The sequence below is a fragment of the Thamnophis sirtalis genome, unplaced genomic scaffold (genome assembly GCF_051295495.1).
Source record: "Thamnophis sirtalis isolate CommonGarterSnake01/CBP01778 unplaced genomic scaffold, rThaSir2_p1.2 scaffold_6, whole genome shotgun sequence".
Lineage (NCBI taxonomy): Eukaryota > Metazoa > Chordata > Lepidosauria > Squamata > Natricidae > Thamnophis > Thamnophis sirtalis.
In genome coordinates this window covers 97,774,630-97,786,106 of record NW_028261386.1, presented here as the reverse complement: position 1 = coordinate 97,786,106, position 11,477 = coordinate 97,774,630, and the positions used below count along the sequence as shown (strand labels likewise).

Below are 11,477 nucleotides of genomic sequence, written 5' to 3'. Positions count from 1 at the left end.
GGGAAGCAGACCAAAAAGTTGACACATGGTTTAATCATTTGGGTTTTCGTGTTTGAAATTCAATAATTGGAACTGCCCAAATGGTGAACGTGTTTTCTCACTTAATACAGACTTTTGCTGTGCAGAGAGTCTAAGATGGAAGTAACAAAGTGGTTAATACTGTGTCCAATTTTAATTTGTTACTGAATATTCTAGGTACTAGTTGCTTCCTATAAAACTCCAACTGTGCTTTTAAAGCAGCCACTTTAATTTTTTGACTCCAATACTTAAAAAAATATTTGCCTTCCTGTTCCATATCACAGCCTCATTCATTTCACTGCCTACATTTTCTACAAATTATTTGATAAACCAACAGTCTTTATGTATATTATACCACAAGATCACACACACACGTTCAAATCATAAAATAATTTATTTTAGATCCAGCTAAGCACATTTCAAACGTGATTCAAGTTGGAGGATCACTGTTTTCCGCAGCTATATTTGCATTTCTTTCTTTATTTATCGAAGATACAAGCTGGACTATTTCTGGGTGACTAAATTTTCCTGCAGAAAAAAGATTTTAGTTAGTTTACATACTCTTCAAATAGGCTAAGTACAAGATTATGGCAGCAACTCTGGTAACTATAATTTTCTCTACAAGAACTGTGTCACTACATTATGTAAGCTTTAATATTTGGTACTTATTTGTTTGCCTAGACTGGTTCCATTTTCTAAGCTGAGGTATTTCATCCTAAAATTACAATAAAGGTTGGAATGTTGAAAAAATGCTAGGCAGCTATGTTGTGTTATTGCCTTAATCTGCTACCTGAAATCAGATCAGATGAGAGGAGAATCAAATCCATAACACATCAACACAATTGGCTGGGCTTTTAAATGTCTTTTGCCTCTGAAATCAACATCACGGAGAGCTACACAAATTGACAGCTTTCTTGCTAGCCTTCCAAAATACAAGTAGACAAGGCAAAGTCATGGAAAACAAGGGCACGAACCATCATAGAAATGGTTGTTGGCAGCAGCTTGTGTCTTTGAAAAATTCTAACTAGAATGTCTTGCAACTTCATGTCAAAGACTTTAATGGATGGATCCATTTCTTGAAGGACAAGATGCTACAACCAAAATTTAATTTCTTGGAAAATGTACAAGTAACTAGACTTCTACAAAATTTAGGCTATGAATAACCCTCTGATCCCAATAGGTTTCCAGAGGCCAAAACAACAAATCTTTTTTCCAGTCAGCAAAAGGGAGCAGCCCCCGGAAGGACAGTCCAACTCCTTCCCTTTTCCATCTTGGTGCTATCAGCTTCTAGTTTGAGAAATTTTGATACCAGAACACTTTGAAAAGGCAATCATGGGGATCCCAGTCATCTGTTTTAAATTAATATCACATCTTTACTTTATGAAGTGTATGACAATGTTACATTAGCTGGGAGACTACAATGCTAATACATACTAGTAGTTTGGCTGCCGAAGACTGCTGGCCCTGTTTGGTTCACATTTGTGCACTTTCCAAGCTGCGCCACAGGGGACGAGCTAGCTCTGCACCAGAAAGAAAGGCGAACGGCATCCTGCAGTGTCATCCCTCAGTAAAGAAGCATTTGTTTTGTCTCATGAGTCATAAACATAAACTTGTTTAAAGGAAAGGATATTTACCAGCAGTAGTATCATAAAAGTCTTGTAATCTCCCAGGTCTTTTCTCTAACTCTTCATACTCTAAAGCTTGAATAATCATTTCACATTGGTCCAGCTGTTTTACAAATTTTGCTTCTGCAGTAGACTGATGTTCATATTCCTGAAGAGAATTATATAATGGAAAAGGAGTTCATCCTGTCACACTGGGGTCTGTAAGTCATTCCCAGCATTACTTTTTCTAGCAACTCAGACATGTAGAAACAAATGCAGGTTTATATTCTGTATTGTTCATTTTCTGATCTAAGAGACTCTAAACTATATATTCTCTTCCTTCACACATCTAAACATACCTTCCCAATGCAAAGGTTAAGTTTGAGTTCCAGAACAATCAAGGTGACCTACACAGAATGTTCCTTCTATGCAGCGGCTTCCAAGGACTACAGTGCCCACTCACCGGATTACTCAAAGCATTTCTTTCCTCCCTTCTGGTACTTTTCCAGCAGAGTGCCTTTCTTCCCTTAGTTCACATGGAAACTACGCGCTTTGAGAACTCTCTTTCGTTGCTAGAGAGATATCTTGCTTCACCTTTGTTAAAATTGTAATTCTCCACATGCAGCATAAGAAATCTTCCTAAACAAACGTGGCCTGTTTTGAGTGAATCTTAAGTTTATTCATCCACATGCATACTGTTTAACAGATGCACAATGCCATTGCTCTTCCCAAGCCATCAGTACTGTGGGATATTGCCTCACCTGAATAATGGGCTAAATGAGAAGGAACAAGTTCAAGTTAAATTCAGAGAAACTAGAGGTGTTGATGGTAAGGAGAAAGCTTCACTCTGGGACTAAGCTGAAGCTTTTTCTGAATGAAACGGCATTCCATTTGTGTCTTTTGAATGGTTCTTGACCTCCAGTGGTCATATGCAGATTGTGGCTGTGATTTGCATATTTACTTTTCTAAGCCACCTTATGTCTGGGATACAATCTGACCAAACTACTGTATTGTGCTGCTCTTGAAAAGTGTCTGAAATTGCAAAGTACTTTCATTACAAGTAATCCTTGACCTATGAGCACAATTGGGTCTAGAACCTTCATCGTTAACAGATAACAGTCACTAAGTGAGACAGCCCAATTTTACGATATGTTTTGCTGTGGTCATTAAGGAAATAGGAATAGCACTTAGACCTATACACTGCTTAAGCAAACCTGGCTTCCCCCATTGACTCCGCTTGTTATGATCCCTGGGAAGGTTGTAAATGGCAATTATGTGACCCCAGGATACTGCAACTGTCAAATACATGCCAGTTGCCAAGCATCCAAATTTCTATTACCTGACCGCAGGGATGCTGCAATGGTAAGTTGGAAGATGGTTGTAAGTCGTTTTTTTCAACACCATCATAACTTTGAATGGTCAGAAAATAAATAGTTGTAACTTGAGGACTATATATACATGATGCCTATGATGAAAGATCTGCGCTGTTAACCATTTTAATGACTACAAAATGGTTTGTTAATTAAAATTAACAAAAGCTTGGCAAAATATAGGTTCTCTACCCCTGTCCCCTCCTCTTTCTGTAGGGAATATATGCATATCATTTAAAATGTTCTTTTAACCTTGTGTATTTTACTTTTTTCTCAGCTTTTAAAATTACTAATTGTTTGTATTCTACCCTTCCTATGCTTCTCTATGACCCTAAAGATTTGGTTGATTGAAACAAGGGTATAATTTAAGTAATAAATAATTTTTATGAAAAGGATTCTGCTCCCTGTTATCCACTACACACATTATTTCATGAAATACAATATTATTTCCTCAAATTAAAACAAACATATTCTAATGCAAACATAAAAACATAATTCACTTTCTGAAGCTGTTAAGCAAAAACCGAAGAAAGAGGTCACTTCAATGGACAAGGTATACTGATCATGTTAAGTATGTATACTTCAAATTGCTAACCGCTTTCTAACTCCCAATATCATGGATCATAGCTGTATGACAATTACCCTGAATCTTCTAATGAGCAGTAGAGAATTTTTTTTAAATTGATGGTGGCTTTAATGCAAAAATATTTTAACATGTTTTTTTAAAAGAAAAAAATATGTCAATAAGTTTATTTTCTGAAAACTTACTTCCCAGAGTTCATAAATCTCTTTTCCCATATCCTCTGACAGCAATCTGGTCAAATGTTTCATAGCTTCCTAAAAAGAAAGAAAGAAAAAACAAAACAAGATCTCCAAGATGCTCTAATTTTTATTGAAATGCTAACAAATGCCTTTATCCTATTCTCTACTTGTGGACATCAATTAGAGCCATAGTCTATTGCATCGCTATTCAAATTGGTAAGACCAGGGGATGTTAGTTTGGTTTTTATCACAACAAGTAGTCACTGATTTACACCCAGTTGCTTGGTGGTCTTTCATAGTTACAATGGACCTCCCTGGTGTATTTATGACTTGGTTATGAAATTCCAACAGCTGGCTGATTCTGTGTACATTACTCAGCAAATGACCACATATTCAGCTATTTGCAGCACTTGTTGTCACGTGATCACGTCTTTATGATGGTTCTGAAAACTGGCATTGACTTCCAGCCCCTAGGGAACCATTGGTTTGCTTAATGACCACCACAAAAAAGGTCACAAAATCAGGTCCAGCATGTGTTTGACTCAGTTAAGAAGCACCACAATTTATAACTCTGCTGGGCAGGTTTCATTATGGTTGTAATTGAAGAACTAGTAGATTAGAACCCTCCATTTACCCATAAATGTACAACAACTCATCATAATTGTTGAAAATAAACACAAATAGTTGAACAATCAAAAGTTCTATACCAGAAAGATGTTATAGAAGTGTTTTTAATGTTGTTTTGGGAATGTCAGTTCAGGGATAACTGCTACGGACAATCACACTACTCCCATCTCCATACTGACCTTTTCTTGCCGATGTTTCTCTTCTTTGGAAATATTGTCAGCAGGAGCAATGTCACCAACTATGCATTCAGCCATATCATGAACCAAAGCTAATCGAATGCACCTGCATAGAAAATATGTATAAAGATATGCAACAGAGAAGCACCACCAGCAAAATGTACTCTGAATATTAGTGAATCGTATATAGTTCTCCAACAAAACATATCTTCATATACCTTAATGAAATAAAAAATGTCATACAAAGGTTTATAAATAGAGCTTTTAACAGTAGTCTTTGTTCCAAAAATGCCAGTAATAATAATTTTAAAAATCCATTCTTTGATTAATGCAACCATTTGTAACAACATTTTGAGGGCCTAACAACAAAAACCCTCACTCTGAAACTGATTAAGGTCTGGCCAGTTTCAAACAGGAAAACTAGCTAGTCAGAGGGTTCTAATCTATTAAATAAGGACAGCAACTAACCAGTAACCTTCAGTGTCTCTCTGTCATGTGTTATCTTAGTGACCATTCTGCTTCTAATTTTAAGGAACAGATTGTGATAACTAAACAAGAAGGGGATGTAGTTTTGGGGTACTGAATTTCAGTAGCAGCACTGGCCCTTGGGAGTGGCTTCCCTCTGGATTTTCCACTTTTAACTGCATTTTAGAAGCTGAAAAATGACCTTGAAGAAAGGGGAAAAGAATACTGATTAAGAAATAATCATACAGGAGAGGCATCTGAAGACATTTCCATGATTATGTGGCCAGGGGTGCACTGAACTGCACAAAACCGTTACCTTTCCATTGAAGTGGTACCTATTTATCTACTTGCATTTGCATGCTTTCAAACTGCTAGGTGGGCAGAAGCTGGGGCAAATAATGGGAGGTCACCCAGTCGTGCAATACTTTGATCTTGAACCCAGGCTGTCAATTTTCCAGCTGATAAACTCAACGTCTTTAACAGATGAACCACTGTGTCCCCATGTGATGTAATATAAATGTAATCAATCAATTAATCTACCCTTATATTGCAAACAATGCTCATTTTTAAAGAGAACTAAAACATAATGAATTCTGCTTTATATCAGTTATGCAGATCTAAAAATGTAATCCAACATGCATCCCATTGTAAAACAAAGCCAATGTGATCAAATATGACCAACTTTTGGGAAGGAGCATTTTAACAATAGCCACAAGACATAGTGCAACCATCAGCATGATTGGTAACATTCATTTGAACAATTAGTGCTATTTCACAATTAGGCTTCAATTGGTGCAGAGTGCAGTGTCACGGGCAATTCTTGGGGTTCCTAGGATGACTCATGTTACATCACTGAGCCGTGATCGCTATTGGCTGCCGGTTTGTTTCTGGGTACAATTCAAGGTTTTGGTTATTACTTTTAAAGCCCTGTGTGGCATGGGCCCAGATTACTTAAAGAACCATTTCATCCACTGGGATTGGTCCGCCCCACCCACACTGGCAGAGAAGGCATGCCCCATTGGTCAAGGAATTTTAGCTGGTGGGGTCCAGAAGAAGAGTCTTCTTTGCCATGGCTTCTGTCCTTTGAATATCTTACCCCAAGATGAGATTGGCTCCTAGTTTTTTGTATTTCTGCAGGAATCTGAAGACCTGGTTCTGCCAGATGGCTTGGGACCCTAACAGGAGAGCATCACTTTGGAGGTGGTGGTTGAATTAAGAGGCAATTTAAAAGGCCTGTTCCTTCCCACCCCATATTTTAACAATATTTTATCTTGTTTGGATTTCTATTTTTATTGTTTTAAAGATATTTCTTAGGATTTTAATGTTTTAATGCTGGAAACCAACCAGAGTCATTTCCTTACAATATGGCAAATAAATTCAATAAATATAAATTCAATTTGTTTAATTAATTTTAAGGTCCACTCACCTATCTTTATTAAGAGTTTTATCTTCAGTAACCATAGCCATAATTGCCATTCTGTACATGTGATCTGAGACACTTTCTGGATTGTTTACCTTTCTGTATACCCATCCGGTCCGAGGTACTCTCTGGTTTCAAAAAAGGAAACAGAAAAGCCAGATTGAGAATTAGACCTATGTTCCAGGTAGCATGTTCATCTATTGTACCTCAGAAATATTTTGGAAAAAATATATACTGATAATTTTTTTTCAAACACAAGGAAAAAGAAGGACCCGGTCATGTTGTTTTCAATATTAGACAATTAGGCGAAGCCTGGCTCAAAAACAGGTCCTTCTATGAGAGGGACCTTGGAATCCTAGTAGATGATCACTTAAATATGAGCTAGCGGGGGGGGGGGGGAGCCAATACAATTCTAAGTTGTATAAACAGAAGCATAGAATCAAAACTATGTGAAGCATTAGCACTGTTTTATAAAACTTTAGTAAGCCACACCTGGAATATTGCATCCAGTTTTGGTTGCCACGTTACAAAAAAGGTGTTGAGACTTTGGGAAAAGTGCAAAGAAAAGCAACTAAGATGATCAAAGGCCTGGAGACTAAAACATATGAAGAATAATTGCAGGATTTGGGTTTAGCTAGTCTAGAGAAAAGGACTACCGTAGGAGTGACATGATAGCAATATTGGATGGAAACTATTCAAGGAAAGAAGCAATCTGGGATTGAGGAAAAACTTCCTAACAGTGTGGAACAATTAACCAATGGAACAGCTTGCCTTCAGAAGTTGTGAGTGCTTTATCACTGGAAATTTTAAAGAAGAAACTTGTCTGAAATGGTATAAGATCTCCTGCTTGAATAGGAGGTTGGATTAGAAGACCTCCAAGGTCCCGTCCAATCAACTCTATTCTGATTGATTTGGCAACTTCATAAAAACATCTATGCAGGTTTTTCTTTTCACTACAACAGTATTTATTTATTCAATTTTTATAGCAGCAATCTCACAAAAATGCTGGGTAGCTCATAACTTTTAAAAACAATGCAATCACGAAATATAAATCATAAGCAACAGCTGAGGTGTCCAAGCAGCCTAAAAAGATAATCGAATAGAATTCTTTATTGGCCAAGTGTGATTGGACACACAAGGAATTTGTCTTTGGTGCATATGCTCTCAGTGTACATAAAAAGACAAGATACATTCGTCAAGAATCATAAGGTACAACACTTAATGATAGTCATAGGGTACAAATAAGCAATCAGGAAACAACCAATATGAATATAAATAGTAAGGATACAAGCAACAAAATTACAGTCATGCAATCATAAGTGGGAGGAGATGGGATGAGAAGACTAATAGTAATAGTAACTCAGCCTTAGTGGATGGTTTGATAGTGGTGAGTGATTAATAATGACCACATCATGGACTCTAAGTAACACTCTAACCCCTCATGCCCAGAACCCATTCATGTCAAAGCACCTTTAAATACACAAGTGGCTTGTGCCAGCTCATACACTGCTGGCCTCCAGAAAAATTACATTATTGAATGAATTAGATCTGGGAAGAGCCAGGTTCAAATCCATCACCAGCCATGGAAATTCACCAAGTGGGCAAAGCCAGTTATGTCTCTCAGCCTAATCTGTCATATTAAAGGTGGCCATGGAGAAAAAACTAGATTAGAGGCTGCCTTGGACAACAGTTTGAGCGAGCAGATTAAAAGCGAAATGGCAATATCCCTCCTATCTTTCTTCGTTTTAATTGCCATTATTGCCATTTCCCGTTCCGAGCCGTTCAAGAGTGCTGGGAAGCCAGGCGAATTTGATGAAGAACTAAAATCTTAAACCCGAAATAAACGAATGTATTTCGGGCGCTTGGATCTTAACGACTCGCCTTCCAACAGGCACTGAAGGCCACGGATAAGCCGATCCTTTCCTCCGCAGGAACGCTCGGATCGTCTGGCTGGGATGGCAGCCTTGTAAGCCCTTCCCGAGGCCCCGCTTATCGTGCGCGTCCTACGCCCCAAAAGACCCGGCTTCGGATCCACGAAGAGCGGAGAGGGGCTTCCGAAAGGAGCCGGAATAAGCCAGCCAGGTCCGCGGAGGGACCGGCAAACGAAGCCGGCAACGAAAGCCCAGCACGAGCGGGGAGAACCACCTCCATCTAAAATCCACACACATACCCAACCCACCCCTCTCGTTCCGCCCGGATTTCCCACCTTCAGCTGCCCCACCAACTTCAGAAACTGTAGCAAATTCCCCATCGCGTCTGCGGCAATAGCGTCGGCGGCCGAGCGCAGCAACAACAGGCAGCGGCCGAGAAAGAGGCGGGATCCGCTCGCCGTTTATGCGCGATTTCCGGCCACTTGCTCCAATCCGCTGGCCACTGACTTAGTTCCTTGCCACGCCTCGGTTGCTTGACTCCGCCTTCTCCTTCGTCAAAGACGGTGGGTCGCGGGAGCCCGTTTCCTTTACGTACGCGCTATGTGCGTTGCGTACATAACGGCAATGTAAAAAAAAATAAAAAAAGAAACAACTGCAGGAGGAAATCCCAAAGGTCCTTTTTTAGAAAGCAACTGGACTTTCTTGTTTTTTCTTTGAAGACGTTTCACTTCTCATCCAAGAAGCCTCTTCAGCTCTGACAGGATAGTGTGGAATGGAAGAATTTATATTCCTTGCCGACAGCTGGTCATTTGCATCCTCCTTTTAGGGTCGTTGAAGCACTTGGAGGTTTATCTGTGTCCTCAGGGTCACTTGAGTAGTGCTCCTGGTTCCTATAATCTGCAATTATTTTTTCTCTGGAAATCCATTCCTACTCCCACACCATTCCAAGAATGTTCATCCCAAATTGTATAGCAAAAGTCCAAGGTGACCATGAGGATACAGATAAACCTCCAAGTACTCCCAACAACCCTCCAAAAGGTTGCAAATGACTAGCTGTCTGCAAGGAAAATAAATCCTTCTATTCCTTGCCATCCAGTCAGAGCTGAAGAAGCTTCTTGGATGAGAGACGAAATGTCTTCAAAGAAAAAAAAAGTCCAGTTGCCTCCTGAAAAAGCATCTTTGGGACAACCAGGATGATTTAGAATCTCTACAGGAAAGGAAATATTTTTAGGGTCCTCATGTTAAAACTAGAAAGCATGGATTGCTTAGCTGCGGTTTATCGTAAAAACCACAAGCAATTGGATTTTGGCAACATGCTAGGTGGTAAAGAGAGTCAGTTTGGCGTAGTGGTTAAGGAAAATGAAAAACCTTGAGTTTTAAGCCGGCTTTAGGCTGGGTGATGTAGGGCCCATCATTTTCTTCTCAGCCCTAGGAAGCAGGCGATGGCAAATCATTTCTGAAAACAATCTTGCCAAAGTAAACTTATCCAAAAAGTTGTCAGGAGTCAAAAATTAGCTTGAAGGCACAAGCACACACGGCCATGATGAACAATTTCAAACCAATTGCCTCAGTTTACAAGACAAAGTAAACCACCAAAACTACAGTCACAAAAAAATCCCATCTTTCCACCTTGTTGTGATTCAAAATGGGAAGCTGCATTTTTTCAATCTTAGAATTTAGAATAACTTTATTGTCACTTTGTACACTAACTGGCATTAAAATGAAATTTCATTGCATACAGCTCTCAAAGGGTCACCACCTCCAATATACACTACATAAAGATGCAAAACAAATAAATACATAAATACAAAATTATGCATATACCCACATATATTACATGACATAGAGTCATATAAAACAACACAATCTTCTCTGAAGTTCCTTTCAATTGTTGTTAAGCCCCAGAATTCTATGCATGTTAACTTTGAAGAAGCCTACTTCTGGGGTGAAGAGTAATGATTCAACTCATTTTCCAACATCCTTGGTACTAGGAAATAGAATCCAATATTTAAATAGCTGCAATAAGAAAGAATCATGCAACACTTTAAAAGAATAATGATTTTACTCTGTTATATGCATTTGTCGATTCCAGTTGGCTGATCGCAGTTGTTCAGCAAAACAAGATTATAGTCAGCTGGGGATCTTTTCACAGCTTCCAATACAGTCAGCCATGGATTAGCATTGGATTTGGAGGTTAGGAGTTGGCACTGCCCTGCAATTATACTTCTTCCTCTGCGGCTAGTTCCAATGGAGACCTAGGTTTCTCCTGTGTGGGTGGCATACTTTCCTTGATAGGAAAAAGGTCAATTTTGCCAGGCCGTGTCATTGGATATTTGGATATTTGAATGTATACCTATAATTGTAAGAGAATAAATGACAGTAAAAATATAAAGCACAATATAGGTAAATAATATTTGATTATAAATAGCTAAGTATAAATAAATATAGAATAGTACATAAAAATGGATAACGAATAAGGGGACCGTGAATGCAAGATAGAAATGTATAGAAGGGAAAACACTAACTGCAAAGAAACCGATACGGAACTGCTGTATGATATATGATGGAACTTATTGTTCCTATGTTGTTTTAAGTTATGTGTCTGTTTCTGTTGATGTGTTTATGTGTTTAAACACCTTATTCCCATTTAGCTCGGCCTCTGTAAGCAAATATTTTCACTGAAGTTGAAGCTGGAACTAAAGCGCCCTCTGGAGTTCCTTTTGCAACGTCATCGTCATTGTCGGGGGTACAGAATCCCTTGGTCGGCCAAAACGCGTTGGCTAATTCTGGCTGAGAGCGCCTCCTCTCTGAAGGAAAAGGCATCGCTTCTAGATAGAATAGAATAAAAAGGAGGGGGGGGGGAGATGAGGAACCTGTCTTTGAGTTCTTGTAACAGCAAATTTAGCTAAATCTGGGAGAAAAGAGCCGCAACACAGACTTTTGCAAGATGTTTGAGGGTAAGAAAAATTGGCTGAAATCATTTTCTTTGTTTCCAAAAGAGGGAGATATAGTATCCGCTTTTGTGTAATTCCTTCCAAACCAGCACTTGCATGTAATCACTCATGCTTCATGTCAGATAGCTACGGATAGAGCTAGGAGTGGCGTCTTGCTCTTACCACTTTCACTCGATTACAATTGCAGCTTCACTTTTTCTGATTCAGGCT

At 38.9% G+C, this 11,477-nt stretch overlaps 1 protein-coding gene across 1 annotated transcript; it reads right to left on the bottom strand.

Moving 5' to 3' along the window:
• Positions 1-393: 393 nt before the first annotated feature.
• On the bottom strand, positions 394-8,745 carry HDDC2 (HD domain containing 2). The gene is made up of 6 exons (XM_014065343.2): positions 8,649-8,745; positions 6,449-6,570; positions 4,561-4,663; positions 3,761-3,829; positions 1,653-1,791; positions 394-546 (listed from the first exon to the last, which is right to left on the bottom strand). Exons 1-6 carry the CDS (start codon positions 8,691-8,693, stop codon positions 449-451), a joined length of 576 nt encoding a protein of 191 aa, XP_013920818.1. The 5' UTR covers positions 8,694-8,745; the 3' UTR covers positions 394-448.
• Positions 8,746-11,477: the final 2,732 nt, after the last annotated feature.

What these genes read in the sequence shown, in the direction of transcription:
- HDDC2 (XM_014065343.2), bottom strand. Translation starts at nt 8,693, where the DNA reads ATGGGGAATTTGCTACAGTTTCTGAAGTTGGTGGGGCAGCTGAAG. An exon ending in AGAAACATCGGCAAGAAAAG is followed by an intron (nt 3,830 to 4,560) that starts GTCAGTATGGAG and finishes CTTTCTTTTTAG; the next exon opens with GAAGCTATGAAACATTTGAC. An exon ending in CTTTTATGATACTACTGCTG is followed by an intron (nt 547 to 1,652) that starts GTAAATATCCTT and finishes TTTTTTCTGCAG; the next exon opens with GAAAATTTAGTCACCCAGAA.